General features: G+C 46.6%; 1 protein-coding gene across 4 annotated transcripts in view; it reads left to right on the top strand.

The window, feature by feature from the left end:
- Nucleotides 1-24,906, top strand: part of TRAF6 (TNF receptor associated factor 6) — a 166,958-nt gene that overhangs the window by 125,242 nt on the left and 16,810 nt on the right. For all 4 annotated transcript variants that reach the window (XM_078684333.1, XM_078684334.1, XM_078684336.1 and 1 more), the window contains 2 exons: nt 4,864-5,022; nt 17,067-17,138. In XM_078684333.1, coding sequence (XP_078540459.1) covers nt 4,864-5,022; nt 17,067-17,138 — 231 coding nt within the window. The remainder of the gene's footprint in view (nt 1-4,863; nt 5,023-17,066; nt 17,139-24,906) is intronic.

Genomic DNA, 24,906 nt, shown 5'->3' with positions numbered 1-24,906 from the left:
TCCAAGTTCTGAGCTGGGATGGTGCAGTGAGCTAAAAAACGGTGATGGATCAAGCCCTGATCTTTGGACTGGGTAAGAGTGGTCTGCTTAATTCAGGCACTCTGTTCATCACCAACCCCTTTTCTGAATCATTTTGTCCACCATAAGCGTGGAAGGGTATACTCAGATGTGAGTCCCTTGCTCATTGCACCATCAGGATTCAAGCAAGCCGGGCCGACGACGCCTGAAATGGCAGAAACCGGTCCCCGGAAGCTTGTTTCCTTCCCAGTATAAGAATTGGCTTGGTAGTTTGGTTTGCCCTGTTCCCATCATGCACTGGGACAGGAACAGACTAATTTGCATATAGCCAAGTTCTGAGCTGGGATGGTGCAGTGAGCTAAAAAACGGTGATGGATCAAGCCCTGATCTTTGGACTGGGTAAGAGTGGTCTGCTTAATTCAGGCACTCTGTTCATCACCAACCCCTTTTCTGAATCATTTTGTCCACCATAAGCGTGGAAGGGTATACTCAGATGTGAGTCCCTTGCTCATTGCACCATCAGGATTCAAGCAAGCCGGGCCGACGACGCCTGAAATGGCAGAAACCGGTCCCCGGAAGCTTGTTTCCTTCCCAGTATAAGAATTGGCTTGGTAGTTTGGTTTGCCCTGTTCCCATCATGCACTGGGACAGGAACAGACTAATTTGCATATAGCCTAGTTCTGAGCTGGGATGGTGCAGTGAGCTAAAAAACGGTGATGGATCAAGCCCTGATCTTTGGACTGGGTAAGAGTGGTCTGCTTAATTCAGGCACTCTGTTCATCACCAACCCCTTTTCTGAATCTCTATCACAAGGCACGATCCCAGACTGTGAAAAAGCAGCACAGGTGTCGCCTATACTATAAAAAAACGAACGCAGATAAAACTGACTTCAATAATTTCCGCCCTATCTCCAACATCCCCAAGTTAGCCAAACTACTTGAAAAATGCGTACAATCCCTACTCTGTGCTCACATAGAGAATTTCCAACTCCTTGACTAGCAGCAATCCGGCTTTTGGAAGGGGCACAGTACCTAATTGGCTCTCACACACGTTATGGATGACCTTTTAAAAATGCTTGACCCAAATGATTCCTGCCTCCTAATCCTCCTTGACCTTTCTTTCACTTTCGACACGGTTAATGATGACAGCCTTCTATCCATTCTGCAGAACAGGATGGGTTTCTCGGGTTGGGTGTTACAATGGTTTTTGTCCTTCCTTCACCATAGATCACAAAGAATCAAGGCAAATCACTCCCTCTCCAGTACTCATAGGTGTCCCCCAAGGGTCCGCCCTATCTCTTGTCCTCTTCAACCTTTTCTTGAAACCACTAACTAATTCTCTAAATTCCACAAACATTCTCTTCCATATGTACGCGGACGACACAACTTTATTTGAAAATCTCATCCCCGGGTCAACATCCTCTCACTCAACACTACCCTAAATACTACGCAAAATTGGTTAACGGAGTACCATCTACTGCTCAACAGCTCCAAAACTGAATTCCTTTTCATCACTCCCCAGAATCACATCCCCCAAGCTAGACCATTGGTTGAATCACCTCACTTCCTTCAATTGCACCCCTCTCAACCAAATCTCTCGGAATCACCGTGGACAAACACCTGAATGTGAAAAATCATATCAGCAATGTGTGTAAGGGAGCTAATCACTTGATGAGGACACTCAGAAACATCAAGCCATTCGTTCCACAAAAGGACTTCATGCAGGTGGTACAAGCACTGGTCCTGCTGAGGCTGGACTACGGCAGTGCTACGCTCTGTGGCCTTCCCATTGCACCCTGGCTCCCCTAAGGGCATCACTGAACGCTGCGGCCAGACTGGTCACTGGTAGCAAACGAAATGAGCACATATCCCTCATACTAAAATCTCTTAAATGGTTGCCCTACGAAGCTCGAATTCAGTCAAAGATTGCCGTTCTAGCGCACAAAGCCCTGCATTTTAAAACTCCCAGGTACCTAGTGTAAAAGCTAGAATTATCCGCCGGTGGGAGAGCCTCAAGTAGCGCTATCACTCTCCTCCTGAAACCACCCATCCTTGGCAAAAAGAGAACCAGTCTCTGAGCCTTCTCCGGCGCTACCCCAAGGATATGGAACTCTCTCCCACTGGAAATACGCAGAATCTCTTCAACGACTGCTTTCAAACTGGAAGCCAAAAGATTCCTAATGAACACATTTTTACCTTAACTTGGGCTAGGAACACTTGCTCTAAATCATTTTTCCTACAACCATTGTACCTTCATGTGATGCTGCTCTTCTTTACCGCATTGTGTGTCCCCCTTCGTAGCCCGTTATATTCCTGTTTATCGTATTACTCTCCTTGAGTCACTAGTCTGGGAAACATGCAAGTTTACCTGTTGTGTATTGCTACTTTTTGGATGTAATCAAAAATGATCATTTCCACAAAATAACCTGGTTGAAGGTTCTTTCTAAAAATCTGGTGGAAATGGGTATGAAGGGGTTGTGGGAGAAGCCTGAAGTAGTCCCATTCCCATCGAAGGTTATACTAAAGAAAAATATTGGGAAATTATTGCGTATCGAAGTTGGAATGTTGCTGATCCCTCCTCCATGGAGGGCCGTTTCCTTGAGTATAAAGCTGTGCCTAAGTTAGTCATATTGGGAAGGTATTACAAAGCCGGGAGATAGAAAGCTCTACTTCCAACTTAGAGCGGGGTCCCTCCCAATAAGATCATTAACAGGAAGGTGGTCCTCTGGCAGTTCCAACTTATGCCCGGTTTGTAAGACTGATAAAGAAACTATCGCCCATCTTTTCTTTGTATGTATAGCTAATAGCACCCCGAGACGAGTTTGGTTAAAAGCTGTTTGCAGACTCCTAGGCACAAGGGACAGTGCGGTGGCACTGAGATTAATTTGCACCAGCACTTTACCCGTTATTTCATATGTAGTTGAAAAATATCTCGGATGGGTATGGGCTATTAGGAAAAATTCATGTCATGACTAACTTGATTCCACATAGTTATTTTAACGATTCTAGAAATCCTAAAAAATTAATTCGAGTGATGTACACGAAAGATCTTATAAGACCCTTATAAATACATGAATGCATAGATTGCTTTTAAAAGTGTAATATCGTTAATTTGTTTTAAACTGTATTTTTAAAGTATATGTGCTAGTTGGTCATTGTTAATTGAATTGGATTTGTACTACCAAATGGAAGTTTTAATAATCATGCTTTTATGAGGTTTTTTTTACCTCGAATAAAGCTACTTTGAATTTGTATTGCTACTTGATGTCGATATTAGAACTATGCTCTTCTTTTCCGCATTGTGTACCCCCTTTCGTAGCCTGCTACATACCTGTTTATTGTACTACTCTCCTTGATTCATTTGTCTGGGAATTATGCGCTTATTGGTCTGGGATTTATGCGATTGTTCCTGTTGTGTATTCTTACTTGTTGTCGATATTAGACTTGTGTCTTTCCTTCCTTCCTTTGTAAAGCGCTCTGATATCCTAATGGATCTTGTTTGCGCTATATAAAACTTTATAAATAAAAATAAAATAAATCATGTGGCTCCACATGAACTAAAATCTATTCAGATCATTTTTCAGGCTCCAACAGGGGCTAGGAAGATTAGAGCAATCAAAGTAACACCAGTTATCATTCAGATCAAATTACTCTACAAGCGGGGAATTGTGATCCGGTAAGGAATGCGCAGGTTTAGTTATAATTACCAGAAATAATTTTATGGAAGAAAAATCATTTGCTAATGGATAATAGCTCCTACAGATATCTTACTGGAATCATTTCCAAAGCAACAATTTAGGGGTTAGTTGAAGATGTTAGTAGCCTTACAAAAAAAGTTGATATAGGAACCGTTTTACACAATTTGTATTAAGCATGACCTCCTGTCTCAAGGTAATAATGCTTTGTGAATTAATGAAGGAACAACCAGATCACAGTTTGTTACTCCTCAGAAGGCTTTGTGCATTTTATATACTAAAACTAGACCCATTGGTTCTTTGCCTGAGCTCTGGTCCTGCTGTTATTGTTGATTTTAACCACTCAAAGCTGTTTTTGCGCCTGTACTTGTCAGATTGTTCTAAGGTATGATAATGTGCCTATGAATAAATGTATTAATAAACAAGCCTTTTCTGAGTACACTTATATAGGCGCACAAGCAAATGTGTTTGTTTAAAAATATGTCAACTTTGAACCTGAGCATGTAAAATTAAAGTGTTTGTGTACAGGGCCTTTTAGCCTCACGACAGACTCATTATCAATTCCCTTCATTCTCCTCTGGATTTCTGCATGATACTCATACAAAATGACGACGCTGTAAAGAGGATCTCCATTATTTTCTATGGGAGTATGTTGCAGTACCAGTGGGTGGCATGTGTGGTGCTGGTCTAATCCCACCTCTGAGCTGTAGTAATTTACCACTGTCTTCTCTCCCATTTTGGCTGTAGTAACTTAGAAGTTTGTGAATAGCAATGTTTTTCTGGGTCGGTGCATGTCACTCCCTACACCTCTCTCTATCCCTCCTTAAATGCCTCCTTACTCCTTCATGTATCTCTCTCATTTAGTAGTAAGTATTTTTTTTTCCCCGCCACCTCACGTGGTCTCTTCCACTTTTACTAGCAGGTAGTAAACTTACATTTTTGAGGCTCACCCCATATAAAAGATACTAGAGGTGGAGTTAGCGATTTACACTCATAGGTTTGTGAATAGCACTGTGTAGTGCTTTAATAATACTATTTACTTATAATACCAGTTACTTCTAAACTACTACAAAATGTAGTTGAACAACCCCCCAGTCTTTATTTCCCCTTTTGCTTCTCGCCCATTTGAAAATCAATTTTTCTTTGTGTAGGTGCATCAAGCAGTGTGTGAGTTTGCCTGTGTAGAATGCCTTCAGTGCCAGCAGTCCTTCCCAAAGACTCGCCTTGAAGATCACGTGTTACTAGAGTGCCCAAGACGACAGGTGGCCTGTGAAAACTGTCATATGAGCATAGCTTATGAAGAAAAGTGGGTACGTATACATTCTGACCTCCGATAGAACTGAGCATTGGAGATACTGAATATTAATGCAGTAAGCTATTTCATTCTTTGCAGGAGTAAAACAGATGTGTGTGAATAAACTGAAACTAATCAAGGAAGCACCTCTTACAGTGACTCTGATCTGTCATCCTGCCAGCTTCCCTGTGAATAGTCTGTCTCATCAGCTTGATTTGATTTGAATTGTTACTTGTAAAGCGCGTGAATGCAGTGGCGTCTTGGCACTGATTGCGGTACATGGGAATGGAGAGCAATGAATGAGACTTTTAGATCGCAGAAAACAGCCAAGTTTTTAGCTCCTTCCTAAACATCAGAAGGTTAGGTTGGAGTCGTAGGGTGGACGGCAGGTTATAAGAATGTCTATGAGAACAGCACTACCATTACCCCATGGCCTGTCCCTTACCAATCAGACCAGAAGAGTATTGATCATGTGGTGTGATGTCAATCTGTGATCCCTTTCAAAATGCAGCAAATGGTTTCTCCTTTATGCTGTCTTTTCATCAATGGATTCTAAAGTGAGACCCAGAGTGGTGAAATCCTGACACGTTGTATGGCCACTTCTCATTATGGAGATACATATTGGTGCAGCCCTCCATTTCCTAACTCCCACTTTCTAGAGATTCCACGTAATCCCCTTTGCCAGTTTCAATAAATATAAATAACAGGACACAGATGCCACGGAAACAGATTCCAAGGGCATGTATTCCTTTTTTCCACTTTGTGACCTCACACGGCCAGGGCTTGGTAAAAATTTGTTTATCATTTTTATTGACTTGGGTAGTTCAGATCGGGACCGGGAGGGTCGGCCGAGGATACGGGGAGAGGTCTCCGGGGAGAGCCGTCTCCAGTAAATCGTACAGACAAGTAACTTCCCCCCCACAGACGGACACCACACAATGATAAAGTTCAACGATACTTTATAGACAATTCTTCAAGTACGGTAGAATGGTACAAGGAGGTCTGGACTCAGGGGTCCCCTCTATTCTGGTCTCTGTTTGGGAAAAGGGTAGCGGGACAGTCTTGTTACCAAAACGATGGAAAATAGCTCTCAATCCTCGAGCTCGGTGGTGTAGATGAACGGGCCGCGGCGGAGCCAGCAGGTCCCGAGATGGATGAAGGCAGACGACGGTCCGCGGCAGAGCCAGCAGGTCCCGATGAAGGTGGTGGTTACAAACGGTCCGCGGCTACGCCAGCAGGTCCCGACGATGATGAAGGATAGGGTGGTTCCCAAAGCCGCGGCAGCGCCAGCAGGCAAGACGAGGGTGCACAAGACAGAGCTACGGCAGCGCCAGTAGTCCGTCAAGGATGAGTTCTTCTTTGCGTCTCTCGACTCCAAGATACAACTCCCGTCCTGCTCTGGAGCTGCCCCAGTTATAGGGCTGGTGTGCTTTGATGTCCGGACCCTCGCACTTGGAGGTCGGGAGGTCCGGGATGAGGGGGTTCAGACACCCAGCAGGGGGGTGGAGCCAGCGTCCGGGGAGGCGATGGGCGAGCGGCACTTGGCGGGTGAGAGCCATCGACACCTCCTGCTCCCATTGACTGACCAAGTAGCCCGCTCACCTCCTGGGTGGATGTTGGTGCCGGAATGTCTGAGGCCTGGCCAGGCCCAGGGTTGAGGTCGATCGGGGGCCAGGCGGCCTCGTGGTGGAGTGTCCAAGATGGCGCCCAGGATGGGCGCGCAGGCCGGTAGTGGGTCGGCCTACGGGGTCAACAGGTTCGAGTGTAGGGGTCCCTGCGGGGACGGTGGACGTGCAATGGTGGTGTGTGGTACTTGCGTGGCTGGTTCGGGCCTGGTTGGGCCGGGGGAGAGCGGCCCTTCATGTGGCCTGTCCAACATGCGTCCCCCCCAGCTGAAGGCGGGGAGAGTTACCCGTTCTCTTGGGGACTCTTCGCGTCGAGGCGGAAGAACCGGGACAGGCCATCTGCGTTGGCGTGATCGGGCCCAGGCCGATGTTCAACTGTGAAGTCCATCCCTTGTAGGGAGATGGACCAGCGTAGTAACTTCGGGTTTTCCCCCCGCATCTGCATCAGCCACTGCAGGGGTCGGTGGTCGGTCTGTACCCGAAAGGGTGTGCCAAAAAGGTAGGGCCGGAGCTTCTTGAGGGCCCATACCACCGCGAAGGCCTCCCTCTCTATGGTGCTCCAGCGTTGTTCCCGTGGTAGGAGTCGCCGGCTGATGAAGGCCACCGGCTGGTCATGGCCTTCGGTGTTCACTTGGGACAGGACTGCCCCAATGCCATGGTCGGAGGCATCCGTCTGGACGATGAACTCCCGGCTGTAGTCGGGGGCCTGGAGCACAGGGGCGGAGCACATGGCGGCTTTCAATTGTTCAAATGCAGCTTGACACTCTGGGGTCCAGTTGACTTTCTGGGGCTGATTTTTTGACGTGAGCTCTGTGAGGGGCCTCACGATAGTACCATAGTCTTTCACGAACCTTCGGTAATAGCCCGTGAGGCCCAGGAAGGCTCGTACCTCGGTCTGGGTAGTGGGGGGCTGCCAGGACTGGATGGCGGCAATTTTTAGCTGCAGAGGGGCCACCAGGCCGCTTCCCACCTGGTGCCCGAGGTAGGTTACAGACCCTTGCCCAATTTGACATTTGCTGGCCTTGATCGTGAGGCCAGCTTGCTGAAGGGCGTGCAGTACTGCTCGGAGGTGGTGGAGGTGCTCGGACCACTGGTTGCTGTATACAGCGATGTCGTCTAAGTAGGCGGCGCTGAATCCTTCGAGCCCCGCCAGGACCTGATTGACGAGCCGTTGGAATGTTGCTGGGGCATTCTTCATGCCGAAGGGCATGACTGTGAAATGGTAATGGCCATCGGGCGTGGAAAAGGCAGAACGTTCTTGTGCCCGGGGTGTGAGGCCGATTTGCCAGTAGCCCGCCGTCAGGTCGAAGATACTGAGGTAGCGGGCAGCTCCCATGCGGTCGATTAGTTCATCTGCCCGGGGGATGGGATGTGCGTCTGTCCTGGTGACCGCATTCAAGCCCCGGTAGTCGACGCAGAACCGGAGTTCTGGTGTGGTGCCGGGGGCAGCTGCCTTGGGGACCAGTACTACAGGGCTGGCCCAGGGGCTGTCTGAGGGCTCGATGACCCCGAGCGTGAGCATTTTGGCTACTTCCTCCTGGATGCAGGCCCGTACCCGATCTGGCACGCGGTAGGCCCGGTGGCGGATAGGGGGGCTGTCCCCCGTGTCCACATCGTGCGTACACCAGGAAGTGACACCTGGGGTGAGGGAGAACAGGCTGGCGAATTGTGATAGGAGAACTTGGCACTCCTGGTGTTGCTCTCGGGTGAGGGCCTCTGAGAGTCGGACCCCATCTACGGAACCGTCTTTCTCCCGCGTTCGTAGGAGGTCCGGGAGGGGCTCGGAGTCCTCTTCAGCCCCATTGTCTGTGGCCATCAGGAGGCTGAGTTCTGTCCGTACAAAGTGCGGTTTCAGTCTGTTAGCGTGGAGGACCCGGAGGGGGTTCCGGGAAGATTCCAAGTCGATGAGATAGGTAGCCGGACCCTTGCGCTCGACCACCTTGAAGGGCCCTGTCCACTTGTCTTGTAGGGCGCAGGGTTCGGTGGGGGACATCACCCATACCTGTTGCCCAGGTTCAAACTCGATGGAGGAGGCATTCCGGTCATACCACCTTTTCATGTCCTCCTGACTGGCCTCTAGGTTGGCTTTTGCTAGTTCTCGGAATCGCCGGGTCTGGTTGCGGAGTGTTAGGAGGTAGCGGAACACATCTGGTGGGTTCTTTAGAGGGGGCATCTCCCAGCCTTCCTTAACTAGGCTGAGCGGCCCGCGCACGGGGTGTCCATACAGCAGTTCAAATGGGCTGAAGCCCAGGGACTTCTGGGGAACCTCTCGATATGCGAAGAGAAGGCACGGCAACAGTACATCCCACTGGCGACGGGGGGGCTCTTCCAACCCCCCGATCATCCCTTTGAGCGTGCGGTTGAACCGCTCAACGAGTCCGTTTCCTTGAGGGTGATAGGGGGTCGTGAACCGGTAGGTAACCCCGCACTGTTGCCAGAGAGATTTCATGTATTTCGAAATAAAGTTCGTGCCTCTGTCACTGACGACCTCCCGGGGGAAGCCCACCCGGGAGAAGATCCCCATCAGAGCCCGGCCGACTACCGGGGCTGTCACAGTCCGCAGGGGAACAGCCTCCGGGTAGCGGGTGGCGTGGTCCACTAGCACCAGGATGAATCGATGGCCTTGTTTTGTGCGCGGGTCCAGGGGCCCTACGATATCGATTCCGACCCTCTCGAACGGGGTGGTGACCACGGGAAAAGGTTGCAGGGGGGCTTTCAGTTTGCGGCCGCTCTTCCCACTGGCTTGGCACGTGGGGCAAGATCGGCAATGCTGGTGTACATTGTCCCTCATTTTGGGCCAGAAGAAGTGGGTCACCAGGCGGCTATAGGTTTTGTCTTGACCCAAGTGTCCTGCCAGGGGGACATCGTGGGCCAGGTTTAGCAGAAAGTCTCTAAAACGGAGGGGTACCACTAGGACTCGGCTGGCCCCCAGCTCCGCGATTCTTTGCTCACTGTACAGCAGATCATTGTCCCAGTAGACCCAGTGAGTTCCGGAGGTATCCCCTGCGCTTTGGGCTAGCGCTTGCTGGCGGAGTCCCTCGAGGGACGGACAGGTCCTTTGTTCTTGGCGAAATTGTTCTTGCGTGGGCCCCCCCTCTTGAGGCCACTGGTCGAGGTTAGCGAGGTCTGGAGGTTGAGCTGGTTCGGGGGGGACGTCACGGTCGGTGGTTTCGGCGGGGGCGACCGGAGGCGGTGGCGCCGGCCATTCGAGTTCCTCTGGGCGGGTGTTGGCACGGGCGGTCATGGACCGGGTGGTGACGCACGCCCAGTCCGGGACGCCCAGCATCCCCAGGTGCACTTTTCGTTCGACTGCTGCCCATGGAGAGCTTTCCAGGTCATTACCCAGGAGGCAGTCTACGGGGGCATCATCTCGGACCGTCACCTTCAACATGCCGGAGACCCCTCCCCATTCGAAGGGGACGCAGGCCATCCGACACAGACTTTCTGAGTTATCGGCTGAACGTACAGGGCAGAGAACGTTTGGTAAGTATTGTTCGGGGGTCACCAGGTGACAGCGGACGGCTGTTACACTGGCCCCAGTGTCACGAAGGGCTTCCGCCCGGCGTCCATTGATGCCCACCCATTGGCTGTACTTCTGGGTATTAGCGGGTAGGGGGACCCGCGGGACCATGTCTCTCCCCCCTAGGCAGGCGAGAGCCATGGCGGCTGGCTCCCATTCTGGGTGTTCCTGTTCATATTCTTCTTGTTCCTCTGAGATCCGTTCCTCCCCCAGAGCAGCAGCGGCTACTTGGCGGGGTCTTGGGCTCTGGTACTGGGGGCAGTTTGGGTCGTTTGCATAGTGTCCGACTCGTTGACATCGATGGCAGGTAACATTGGCTCGAGGTCCCGGTCGCGCTGGGGTGCTGCCCCGGTTGGACGGGGGGGTGGGGCTGATAGTGGGGGTGACCGGAGCGTTGCTTCTTCCGCGTCCTTGGCCTCCACCTCCTCGGGGACGGTGCTGACCATTGTTGTTCCGGTTCTGTTCGGAGGACCCATTTCGACTCACTCTGGTGATCTCCCACCGGTCAGCTTCGGCTGCGAGCTGCCGGGGATCCGTTAACTTGCTGTCGAGGAGGTGCTGGCGAAGTTCAATGAAGCAATTGTTCGACAGATGCTCCCATACCATAAGATTGAACAGTTGTTCGTAGGTTGTGACCTTGCTTCCTTTGATCCAGCCCTCGAAGGCTCGGCTAAAGTAATTGACATAGTCCACCCAAGTTGTACCTGGGATGCGGGTGCAGTCTCGGAACCTCTGACGGTACATCTCGGGTGTGAGGCCATAGCGGGTGAGGAGTGCCGCTTTCATATGGTCATAGGAGGTCATCTGCTGGTCCGGGAGTTGCAGCAGGGCGTCGCGGCCCTCATTGAGGAATCTCCCCCACAGACCGGCCCCCCAATCGCTTCTATCGATCCGGTGTGCAGTCATAGCGATTTCATAGGCTTTAAACCATTGCTGGATGTCGTCCTCTCGGAAGTATTCTCGAACGACATCCTTGGGGATGTGTACCTTCTTCTCTGTTGCCCCTGGAGTGTGGGGTTGCTCGGGCACCCCTGTTTCTTTATTCTGTTTGCGTAGGTCGATTTCAGCTAATTTCCGTTCATGTTCATTGGCCAGTTTCTTTTCCTCGAGCTCCCTTTGTCTCTGTTTCTCCTCTCTTTCTTCTCGGAGACGCAGGTGCTCTAAGTTGATTTTCTGTTCGGCCAACTTTAGTTCAACGTCCATTTTGAGCCGGGCCATTTCCAGCTCGTGTAGTCGGGTTCTTTCTCGTTCCTGGATCTCGCCTGGCGAGAGACCCGTTCTTCGCTCTTCAGGGCCCATGGGGGTTTGTGCTGTGATGTCTTGATCGGGGGTTCCGGCAGCCCCGGTTTCTGCCCAAGATTCCAGGGCCTGCTTAAAGTCATCTTTGGTATTTAGTCCGGTGGTAGCGATACCTAATTCGATACAGAACTGTTTAAGTTCACGATGGCTGTACTCGCCCATCTGGAATTTCTCCGTTGATCCGCTTTCTTTAGTTGACATCGTGATTCGCCGTGGGGTGAGCTACTCTCTGTACGGTTTATGCGGTGATTCGGATCCCGTCGCTGGCCACCAATGTTAGACGGACCGGGAGGGTCGGCCGAGAATACGGGGAGAGGTCTCCGGGGAGAGCCGTCTCCAGTAAATCGTACAGACAAGTAACTTCCCCCCCACAGACGGACACCACACAATGATAAAGTTCAACGATACTTTATAGACAATTCTTCAAGTACGGTAGAATGGTACAAGGAGGTCTGGACTCAGGGGTCCCCTCTATTCTGGTCTCTGTTTGGGAAAAGGGTAGCGGGACAGTCTTGTTACCAAAACGATGGAAAATAGCTCTCAATCCTCGAGCTCGGTGGTGTAGATGAACGGGCCGCGGCGGAGCCAGCAGGTCCCGAGATGGATGAAGGCAGACGACGGTCCGCGGCAGAGCCAGCAGGTCCCGATGAAGGTGGTGGTTACAAACGGTCCGCGGCTACGCCAGCAGGTCCCGACGATGATGAAGGATAGGGTGGTTCCCAAAGCCGCGGCAGCGCCAGCAGGCAAGACGAGGGTGCACAAGACAGAGCTACGGCAGCGCCAGTAGTCCGTCAAGGATGAGTTCTTCTTTGCGTCTCTCGACTCCAAGATACAACTCCCGTCCTGCTCTGGAGCTGCCCCAGTTATAGGGCTGGTGTGCTTTGATGTCCGGACCCTCGCACTTGGAGGTCGGGAGGTCCGGGATGAGGGGGTTCAGACACCCAGCAGGGGGGTGGAGCCAGCGTCCGGGGAGGCGATGGGCGAGCGGCACTTGGCGGGTGAGAGCCATCGACACCTCCTGCTCCCATTGACTGACCAAGTAGCCCGCTCACCTCCTGGGTGGATGTTGGTGCCGGAATGTCTGAGGCCTGGCCAGGCCCAGGGTTGAGGTCGATCGGGGGCCAGGCGGCCTCGTGGTGGAGTGTCCAAGATGGCGCCCAGGATGGGCGCGCAGGCCGGTAGTGGGTCGGCCTACGGGGTCAACAGGTTCGAGTGTAGGGGTCCCTGCGGGGACGGTGGACGTGCAATGGTGGTGTGTGGTACTTGCGTGGCTGGTTCGGGCCTGGTTGGGCCGGGGGAGAGCGGCCCTTCATGTGGCCTGTCCAACACTTGGGTAGTTCAGATCGGACTGATGTTTAAAAATCAAGTTGCTACTTCACAGCCAGGGCCAGACTGGAGACTCTAACTCTTACATTTCCACAGTGGCCTGCTTCCTGGGAGGGCTGGTTTCAGGGCTGGATGGTCTGCCATGGCCTCATATAACCCCATTCTAGCTGTAACCACCTGCAATGTAGGCTAGCTTTGGCAATTATTACCTGGGCTGATTTTGGCTTCCAATCCCTTTTCAATGTAGATTCGATATTGAGGCCTTGGTAGAAACTTTCCCTGTATATTAGAGTTGCCCACCCACCTTCTCATTACAAAGTGATGTTGAACCTATAGCCAGGTTGGCTAAATCATCCTGTCCTTTATTGTCCGGTGACAGAGTGGGACAGTACACTTTGTGTGCTGGTTGTGTCCTGTTCTTCTGTTACAATTCATATGTCTGGGTAGATCATTTCTGTTCCATGGATCCGGTGACTGGGTGAGGTACATTACCATCTGCTCCAGTGATCTGATGATCATGTGAGACAGTCTATCTCTGTTCAGATGATCTGGTGACCATGAAATACGTCACCTTTTGAACTGATGGCTTATGACCATGAGGAACAAAGAAACCACTCTTTTTTTTTTTTTTTTGTCCAAGTCATGGCCAAGTCATTGCACTGGGCAGATCGCCCTCTGATCTGGTGGTCAATTGATCATGTAGGGCAATACGCCTTTGATTCTTATAGCCCGGCGACTGACGGGGATAGATCACCTTCAGTTTGGATGCTCGGGTGACCAAGAGGGACTGATCACTCTCCGTTATGGTTGCCAGGCGGAATGGATCACATCCTGACGTGGTGTGCCGCTCATCATGTCGGACAATTGACTTTCTGTGCTGATGGACAGGCTCAAAATGGAACACAGTACTCCTGATTTTTATGGTCAGTTAATGCAGATGAACAGATGGTCTTCTGTTCTAATGCTCAGGTGAGCAGATAGAATAAGTTTGATGACCAGGCTGTTGGATGCGTCAAGTATTTTTGTAAATGTAAATGACACAACAATACCTCAGTGGACAAATGCACCCACTACAAAGATGTGCGCAACTTACAGGTTGCTGTTCAGAATGCTCGGGGGGCTAACTGTCTTGTTTTTAATTTTTCTTTGAGTAATATACAGTTGGGTGATAAAGGCTCATTTTATTGCATTATGTAGACGCCTACTGTAGTTTTAGTGTTGGGAAATGAAATATATTTAATAGTATTATTTATTTTGGTATTCGTGATGTTGATGCATATTATCACTGTTATTTTTATATTTCATTTTTTATTGCTGTGACTACCACTGATCTTAGTGCGGTTAGTGTTGGTAGTGCTGGCCCTGGATAAATAGTCCTATAGTCTAGTAATCACTGACATAAGTGACATATTTCTGCCTCCAACTGTTTTAAATCATCAACCAGCTCCTATCTCTACCTCATGCACAAACTCTCTTCACATGCACATTTCCCTGAATCATTTGAATGGGACGTCTATCTTTTTAGTTGAAATTAATGAGTGGATTCTGATACTAGTCTGCGCCAAGATGGATTCGTGAGTGGATGCTGAAACTAGTTGGTGCCTAGATGGAGGTCTCGTAGAGTAACAATGGGGTGACCATGTGTCCCTCAGAACCTGGGTATCTATACATAAAGCTACAATTTGTTCTGTAGGATAAGGACAATTACTTCAAAGTTTATGAGCTTAATCAAAAAACATACATTTCGGCTTGTAGCACTAATGCTAAAGTGGTTAAGCTGGAACACAAGAGACAGTCAATTTTACGCTGCGTCAAGAGTATTTACTTCTTGTTCTGAGACACAGTATTTGTATGCATTTTTCGATGACGCTGTCAACAATTCAATTAGATATTGAAGTGACACTAGATATAGTGAAAAAAGTCCTCAGTGACATAGGTGAAATAAGTGTTATTTATACAAGGATGAGATAAACATATAATATGTACAAATTATACAAGAAGGACATATAGTAAAATGGTCAGTATAACGAGGAATCAAGTGTCTTGGGGTTCGGTTCTTTCAGGTCTTCTGGTTCTTAAATTAGCAAGCAATTGTGCTACCTACCAGAGACACTTGATTCCTCGTTGTACTGACTATTTTACTATATGTCTCAGAACAAGAAGTAAATCCTCTCTACGCAGCGTAAAATTGTCTGTCTCTTGTGTTCCAGTTTAACTACTAAGCATTATTGCTACAAGTCAAAATGTATATTTTTTGTTTGTTATTAACTTTGAGGTAGATGGAGTTCTCAGCCAGCACCAACTTGGATGTTCTCTTGTTATTTTTAAGTCTAGCAAGACCTAACTCCTATTGCGTTCTTTGTGTGATCACCAGAAAAAGTGCTTTAAAAAGTAGTAGTGAGATATAGTCTTCGGCTCTGCCCATTCATTGATCATGCTAGCTGCAGGCAATTAACTGGCTAGACCGTGTGTACTTCCTGTTCAAAAGATTGCTTTTATTCAGTATAGTAGGCCTGTTGATTATTATAAGAAGCCAATGATAAAGTCAAAGGCTTAATTGGTCCATCTGGAAAATTTGGCTGATGTTATATAAATGTTATGGCGAAGGACATATGTCTGACTTGTTTATTGTGGGAGGCATATTATATAGGCAATGCAACTTATAGGCCATACAGATATTATGCTTTGTTAAAGCTTGTACACAAGTGTTTTGTTACATAGAAGCGCACAGATTATCATAGGAGGCAAGGGTTTTGGTATTGGTTTTCCTTCTGATACAAAACCTGGTTGTGGAAGCATGTGAATGGGGCAGTAGATTAGCCCACTTTGACCATTAGCTCTAGTGCCCTATGAGTGATCACACTCTCACATGTGCCTGAAAGTGAGCGCGCTTCTGTGCCAGGACTGATGGGCCTGTCCTTTGATTTTCCAGTTTCTACTTTTACAGGTCTTCTTTACTTCTACTTTTTATAATGTATTTATTTTAAAGAGCCCAGCTCCCAGACTGTGCTGCCAGCCATTAACTTGCCACTCATTGCTCCACATCTCACACTGTCACTGCTTCTTAACTAGGAGCCTTCTCGTGTTGGTATGGTCCAAAGTATATAATTGTTTTACTAGTCCACATTGTCCACCTCATTTAGAAGCAACATGTCATCTTCCATCTTGGTTCAGTATCACAATGATTCATTATGCACAATACTGTTTCAAGATGGCCACTCTGTACGATGTTTACTGAGCAGCCATCTTATAATAATATTGTACACTGTGTTTCATTGGTTTATTGTTCCAAGATGGCCAAGATTACCTCTAAATGTGGCTCCATGTTGAATCTTTAAACCTATGATTACTTGTGCACATTACCATTTCAATGTGCCGTCTGCTGCTCTGTTTAATTTTTTATTTAAATTTTGTTGCAAGCATATGCCCGTCCCAATTATGTTGCATAATTTTCTTTTTCCTGCTTTTATTCTTTTAATATATATTGCATACACTTGTGGGATTTCTGTAAGTGTGTTTTATTGTGGTTGGATGAATCTTGAATGCTAGAGCTAATGAGTTGGATACTGAATAGGTGCATGAGTGTGAAAAAAAGCCAATGTGCATGTATGACGATTTAATGTGCGTCTAAACTCACCAATAATTGTAGGTAGCACTTTCAGATATATGCCAGACCGGCAGGTCTTGTGAATGCTTGTTATTCTATCCCCTGGTTTTCCAAATGTCATATCAACAACACCTTCAATAATAGAAAGAATGACTACTTAACAGATTTTCCTCAAATCTCACACACCTGTATGGCTGGTATATCACAATGGATCTGAATGAACATGAAATCTATTTGTTTAGCAAACTTGCACATGGTAGTCCTAGCCAAGATGGTCCAGTAAGATTTAAGCAATTGGGCAGGTGTCATACACATGTTCCATTTAATAATTTACAAAAAAACACAGGTATGAAGTGAATCCAAGATGATTGCAGCATGTTATGAGGAAGCATCATACCAAATGTATCCCACGTAGCTGGCGCGTACTGCAAGAAGCCTCTTTTGCTGTTGGACTGATAATGTAATGTACACATAAGAGCAAATGAGCGACCAAAACCCTACTGTAGGCTATCTTTACTATGGCTCAACAGCCTTCTTGTACCCACACTAAAGCATCAGATTTAGCTGCTGTTTTTGTAGGTACATCAAAAAAACTGTGAAATATTCTACGGGGTGTTTGATGGTTGACATTGGAATTGATTGTACATTAAAAGCTGGTATTATTTCTTTTTCATAAAATATAGGAACACGACCAGAGCTGCCCACTGGCGTATGTGTTGTGTGAATATTGCCCAATTCGTCTCATCCGAGAACAGGTAGGAATGTTTAAAAAGTACTCTTTTGTGTGTTTCTCCTTGGGCTTGGATAGGCCACACTTCGATGATGTGGCAGAGTTTCCAGTATGTAACTGGAAGAAAGCATGCTTTTCCTATAATCCTATTTTCCCTTCACCGCTCACTGGAATAGCATTCATAGTACTTGAAAATATGATATGGAGTATAAATACACGAAAGGGTGTAGGAGGCGAGAAAAGTACATAAAAGGTAAATGTGGCACACACAGTTTGTTAAAAATATCCTCACCCACAAACTATGGCAAGCTTCATCATTGGGCTTGATAATGACATCCCTGCGCAGACTAACGCCTAGGATGGAGCAAAAGGGTGGGGGAGGGACAATACAAACAAATAATATTGGGGATCAAAATGTGCAGACATCCGGTTTAAAACTAGCTCAGAAATATCCTCTCTATAATTTATTCCTTGATTTCCTGGTCAGCATTAAAATGTATATAATATAGGATGGTGGAGATGCAGTGAATTATTAGCCCTACATCCCTCCTATCTGCATGCTTGTCAATATGTTTCAGCCGTATTTACTAGCCAAAAAGGGTAATCCAGCCTTCTTCAGGACTATAGATCTTGTGTAACCCCTACTCTCCTACCTTACTTAGTTGGTAGATTGAGGTCTGACCAATTCCTGTCTGAGAACATGTAATCACACTGTATTTCTACAAAGAAACAAAATACTAATAAACACAACATACTACTCATAGATAAAATGAATCTCAACTGTACTACAAAAACAAACCAAGTTCATTGTTCAAATATATGTAAAATAACCAAACGAATTAATGAATGAATGAACGGAATTTATAAAGCGCACAGTTACTCCATCAGGAGTGTCCCGGCACTAAGGATCACACATGACTGCACCCAAGGACGACTTATCTCTTGAAAAGCCATGTTTTCACCTGTTTCCTTAAAGTAGTCAGATCGTGGATGCTCTCAGAGCCGCCTGCAGTTTGTTCCATACTTGAGCACCCAGAAGGCTGAAAGATTTACTGCCCCTGCATACCAAGGGTAACTTGGGGATGCGGGCAAAGTCAGCAGAGGTTGATCTAAGTGCTCCAGTAGGTGCATTGCGACAAGCACGCTTTCGGAGGTATCCGGCACCCTTACCATGGAGGGCATTAAAGAAAATTAGCATGTTCTTGAATTTTATACGCTCCTTCACTAGAAGCCAGTGTAAGGCGTTGACATGAGGGGCCATATAAGATCTAGGATTCAGTCTAAGGATCGCCCTAGCCGCTGAGTTTTGCACCACCTGAAGGTGCTGAAGGAGGTAGTCTGATAGACCCAAGTAAAGGACATTGACATAGTCTAATCTCGACGTGACCAGCGCCTGAACCAATGTCTTCCTGGAGTCCGGTGGGAGGAGCAGGAGGAATTTTTTCAGCATACGGAGTAAGCCAAAACAGGTTCCTACCAGAACCTGAACTTGGGAGCTCATAGAGAGGGCGTTATCTGTGTAGATGCCCAAATTCTTAACTGTGGATTGGGCAACGCTAGAGAGGGATAGTTCCTCTGGCCACCATTGGCTCCAATTGCTCACAGAAGGCGGCCAAAGAGGACAATCTCTGGTTTGTCAGGGTTGGACTTGAGCTTGTGCTCCTTCAACCATTTAAAAACCTTTGTAAGGCAGGATCTGATTTTGTCCCCATCGAAGTCTGTGCCTTTGCCGCATAAAAAAACAGCTGAGTGTCGTCAGCATATGAAATTTTCTTGGCGCCATTTGCCTCCACCAGGGGTGCTAGAGGCGACATATATAAATTAAAAAGAGTTTGACTCAAGGTTGAGCCCTGTGGGACTCCAACCTGCATACTGGGCATGAGGGCTGAAAAAAGTGGAGTTCATATTTCCTGTTCTCTATCCTTCAGATAGGATGTTATCTAAGCTATTGCCCGACTCACAAACCCAATGTTCCTCTGTCTGCTGAGAAGCCTCACATGTGGCACTGTCGAAGGCAGCCGACAGATCAAATAATATGATCACGCTCTGCCCCGCTGATCAAGCTTATCTTTGAGATGTTCCATCACCTCCATCAGTGCTGTTTCAGTACTATAATAGGCCCGAAAGTCAGATTGAGTGGGGTGCATGAGATTAGGACTTTACGCGTAATCCATGATCACTTTATTAAAAAGTTTCTCCAACACTTTGGAGAAGGCCGGGAGGCGAGAGATAGGCCTATAATTCGTGGGAACGTTCGGGTCCGGATTTGTTTTTTTTAGGAGTGGCAGTAATTTTGCCTGCTTCCAGAGTGGTGGCACAATGGCCGTTGAAAGAGAGGAGTTCAGCACCTTATTGTCTGATTGGTTTGTGGTGGAAGCTAGGGCGGGTAATAGTTTAGCTGGGCATGCATCTGCTGGTGAGCCCAACTTGAGGCCCGTGAGGTATGCAAGTGAATCCTCAGATTCAATAGCCAGGAAGTGTAACAATGATGGCCATTGTGAGAGTGACTGGGGAGAATGGGGCATGATTATTTCATCATAGATGCGAGGTGAAGGAATGTCAAACCCTGTCTCCGCAAAGAGGGACTGATGGATCATCATTATCTTATCGTGAAAGGAGCAGGCCACCTGTCTCATGCATTCTGCCGATATCGGGGCTTCCTTGCTGGCTGCCTTAGGTGCCGTAAAGGCCTTTTCGATACGAAAGACTTCCTTGTCCTTGTTATAGGTGATCGCAATCTTGGCCTGCAGATAGCTTATCTTAGTTATTTTCACCCTCTTATAATGAGATTTAAAGCTGCCTTATAGATGATCTTATCATCAGAAAGATAGTGATTGTGCCATTTTCTTTCGAGTCCTTTGCATTTGCTTTTGATGACTCTCAAGGATTCATTTAACCAAGGAGCAGAGCGACAGATCTCATCGAAGTGCGTGAGGTCAGAGGGGCGACCTCATCAATGTTAGTCATGCACCATGATTCTAAAGCACAGGCGTCCTACAGGACTGTCCGAGAGAGAAGCGACAGAGGAATCCAGTGCCCCCCCGAAGGGCTGGCAGAGCTATTTTATAAAGGATTCTATAGTTATATTCATTCACTCACTACTACTCATAATGCACCATATTGTGTTGGTGGATCAACAGTCAGTTGGTTCAAGGTTACCACTCATATCTTCACCTACGGCGTACTCCAGTTTGCATCACTCTTTAACGTGGAATCCACACTCAGAACAACCCTGGGGAGTGTGATGTAATTATAATAGGAAGGGACACACGTAAAAGTAAAGTTTTAATATGAATTTTACGTGGATGCTTACCGAGATTCAAATGTTCAATCGCTCATATTGGTTTGCGAGCGGGAGCGTCTCCCTACAGCCATACACTGATTGTAAAAGAATATTAGTGTTAAACCCGGTTCCGAATGAACAGGAAATACTTTTAACCAAATTATTCCTGCAATGAAGTAAAAAAATATATACATAAAGTTTTACAGGATATGCACATATTTTTGGTTTTAGTCCTACTAAGAGCTGGGACCGTCCAAATATGGTGACCGCTAACCGGGGTTTTTCATATACTATTACTGATAGAACCCCTTGGTATTTATTTATATATTTTTGGCGTTCCCCTCAACACCCAGTATGGCGAAGGTTTAATATCAGAAGAACGGCCGTTGCCCAGACACTAATACACCACGTAATTAAGGATTTTGGTCACGTGATGAAGCCGGCACGCGTAGAAGGAAGATCGTGAGAAGCAGTAGGCACCTTCAAGATGTGCAGAAAGGCTTGCAGATGTGGCGGTCTCACCATGACAAAGTAAGGAGAGGGAAGGGCCCCCTAAACAGAGAGCATACAGACCAGCGCAGGGTTTAGATGCGACATCCCAGTTCAATCTTGTACCCAACACGGAGACAAGAAATAATTTGGTTTGGTTAAAAGTATTTCCGGTACATTTGTATCCGGAGTTAACACTAATATTCTTATACAACCAGTGTATGACTATAGGGAGATGCTCCCACTCACACACCAATACGAACGATTGAACATTTGAAACTCGGTAAGCATCCATTTAAAATTAATATTAAAACTTTCTTTTTACGTGTGTCCCTTCCTAATTTAATGACATGAGTACACCCTAGGTGAAGATATGATTGGTAGCCTTGAACTAAATAAGAGTAGGTGACTGTTGTTCAACCAACAGAATATGGTACATTATGAGAAGTATTTTACATATGTTTGAGCAATGAACTTTGTCTTTGTAGTACATTTGAGAGCTTTTTTTTCAATGTGTAGTATGTTGTGTTTATCTGAAAGAGACACGTTAGTGATAAATTCTCTAGTATTGAATCTTTCATAGATTCACATGCTTGTATCTTCCCCGTCGCCTTGGTGGGAGTCTCACAGTAACAGAATGACCACAGCAGTATCATAGAGTAAAAACTGCATACAAAGTCCCATAAGGAACCATAATATTTCGTAGCCAAACCTCATCATTATTTGGTCCAAAAGTCAGCCAATCAGCTGCCAGCCCTGACATCACACTCCCCAGCAGAGCCATCAAACCTCAGATTTCCAACCCCCTTTGTGTGAGAAGGAGTCTCCCTGAGCTCTGCTCAGTTTTTGTTCCTGTGAACCTTTCACCTTTTCAACTGAAAGTTTCTTTCTACTGGATTAAGGTACTGTGTTACTTCCTTTACCTACAATGGCTGAAAGCTCTAAAAAGAGGCTTTTCAGGCCCAGCAGATCCTGTGTAAAACCTAGACTATATTCTGAGGACCCACATAAGGACTGTTTGTACTGTCTCCACCCTAAACATGTACCTAAGGACTGCAAGCATGGTAGAACCTTCTCAGCAAAAACCTTGAGAGACGGGGAGGCACGTCTATTATTATGGCTTCAAAAGAAGAAGGCCACTTCAGATTCATACTCTGAGGAAGAGGTTGATTCTCAATCTTCCAAGAAGAGGAAGTCTTCTGCTCCTGAGGAAAAAATAGATCCAAAAAAGCAAAAGACCAAAGAAAAAGAAGCTTCTTTGTCGTCTTTACCTCAAACCCCTTTAAAAAAGTCATCTGTTTCAAGGGAGGTGTCTTCTGCTCCTTCTTCTAAGGTAGGAGTTTCACCGGCTTTGACTCCTGTGAAAACAGCGTTGATTTCGTCTACAACGACGATATCGACGACGACAGCCGCGTCGACGACGAAGACAACATCGTCTAAGTAGGGTTCGTCGACGATCCCGTCGACTGGAAGATCAGCGTTGATGTCGTCGACGACGACATCTTCGTCGATGGCTCCATTGACGTCGACAACATCGTCAACGATAATTAAAATTTCGTCGTCGATGAACGTCTTTTAAGTCTCCGAAGAAAAAGTCATTTCCTTTCCACCGTCAACGTGCTCGTCGACGGCGAAGAAATCTGCGGATTTTACTAGCTGGACTAAGATTTCACCGCTGCCACCATCAAATCTGCTGGAGTTGCAGTCAGAGGATGAGGAATCTGGAGTGGCTTATAGTCCTTCCCAACTTCAGATAAAAAGTCAGGACACTGACGATGACGAGTACCAGGAAGTTCAGGAAGTCTTTTCTTTTCAAGACCGTCCAGTAACTGAAAAGATATACGAGTCATTTCAGCAGTCTTATGATTATGAGGAGGTGGAAGATGTACAGCAGGAGGTGAGAGAGGAAACTGTTTCCATGCCAATTTCTCTTGTAACGGATCTTCGCCGTATGATTAACGAGTACTATCGTCGATTCCCAGAGGCTAACGCTCCAGCCTCAAAGCCTGCATCAAGTCCAGCTCAAGTTCAGGTGGCTCAACCTCCACCTACACCTTCAATTCAAAAAATGTGATCACCCCCAATTATTACAATTAGAGATGTTTTCATGGACAGTGGCGGGGATCAACCAGAAGAAGGAGAACTTCTTCAGGAAAGTCCAGTTAGGATAGAATGGGATCAATATATTATCCCTACTACGCCATCTCCAGCAAATTCTCCTCCTCAGGATATTGGAGGATTCCATAATATTATGGAAAAGGCCTCGAAAAGATTTGAACTCCCGCTTCCGGTCCAAGTGGCAGAATGTTTTCTTTACGATTTCAAAGAGGAGTATAGAAAATCTATCCGAGCAATCCCAATTATAGACTTCATTTGGAAAGAAGGATTGAAACTGATGAAGAATCCGGCCTCCGTCGCAGCCTCGGTGCCTAGGATATATAAAAAGTATCTGGCACCAGAATCCTCTTCTGCATGTTTAATTGGGCATCCATGGCCAGAGTCAGTGGTAATGCAGGCAGCACAACCCAATTCTTAAAAATCCAGTCTCAACAACTGCCTCCCCTCCAGACAAGGAGGGAAGACGAATGGATGGTGTGGGAAAGCGTTTGCTGTGATGGCAGCAGCCGCTATTAGAGCTGCAAATGCAAAAGCCCTCCTCAGTAGATACAATCGGCAAATGTGGTCAGATATAGTTCCATTGTTGTCACATTTGCCAGAGGATAAAAAGGAAGAGGCAGCCGCCATAATCCAGAATGGTTCTAGAGCGGCATATGAAGCTATAGATATAGCAATTGATATGTCTTCCCTTTCGTTCACAAAAAAGTTGTATTGGGAGGCACCCTTTGAGAAAAAAAGGGAATGGGTCGATAATCGGCAAATAAAAAAGGATCCCATTTTCTAGTTTTAATAACAGCCGGGACTAAATGAATAGTCCCCCTACTCACCCTTGTTCTATGGCGATTGTGTCAAGGAGGTCAAAATTAGGAGTGTTGCCACACAGAATAACAAATTCACAAATCTAACATAGTTTAGACAATTTTTGAATAATTCTATGGTAAACTGTTGTAGTACAAGTTTTGGCAAGAAGAAAAAACTGAGGTAAAGAAAGGTTTTGAAGTTTGTATTATTTATTGTAAAAGGAGAATTTTGGTCTGCTTGTTTGTCACAAAATTGTTAAAATCAAGTTCATACATTTTATTCATACATTACAGTACATATTATTTCAATCCACATTTAAAAAAAAACATATTTTATATAAAAGCAAGAAAAACTGTCGACGTGGCGTTTCGGTGAAACCGTTGGTCACCTTCTTCAGGTCAATGCTTTCTTTTTAAAAACAATTTTATGGGTATACTCCAAGTTGCAGCTTGAATTTACTAATAACTTACTGGAAACTTGTTAGTTTCTACCAATTGTTCCGTAGTACTTATTCGGGCTGACTCTTTAAATATGTCCAGCTGACCCAGGCATGTGTTTAAAGTATTTCCTGTGGTTTTGGAGGTCAAATCTTATACCTCGCTTCATAAAAGTATCTTTCGGCGGTACTATGGTATTCTGTTTTTGGTCTCTGCCCAGTCACTAATCTATGCTGGTGTCTGTTCTTCTGGTATGGGATTTAATTTCTGGTAGGTTCTGAATAACTCAGGTACTGTGTTGTATAGTTTTCCAGATTCTTGGATGGACGGTTATTGCACCATTAGATTAATCACTTTTATGCATTGATGTCAGTCTTATTTGTAATTTAACATCCAATGCTTGCCTGATTTTAAATTTTCAGGATTGTTGTATGTTCTGCGAATGTTATCCACGACCGTCCTCCATCAAGGGTCTGCTGCACCATAGTACCGCCGAAAGATACTTTGTCTAAACTATGTTAGATTTGTGAATTTGTTATTCTGTGTGGCAACACTCCTAATTTTGACCTCCTTGACACAATCGCCATAGAACAAGGGTGAGTAGGGGGACTATTCATTTAGTCCCGGCTGCTCTTAAAACTAGAAAAAGGGATCCTTTTTTATTT

This window comes from Lissotriton helveticus, chromosome 3_2, assembly GCF_964261635.1.
Source record: "Lissotriton helveticus chromosome 3_2, aLisHel1.1, whole genome shotgun sequence".
Classification (NCBI taxonomy): domain Eukaryota; kingdom Metazoa; phylum Chordata; class Amphibia; order Caudata; family Salamandridae; genus Lissotriton; species Lissotriton helveticus.
This window is presented reverse-complemented; position numbering and strand designations above follow the sequence as displayed.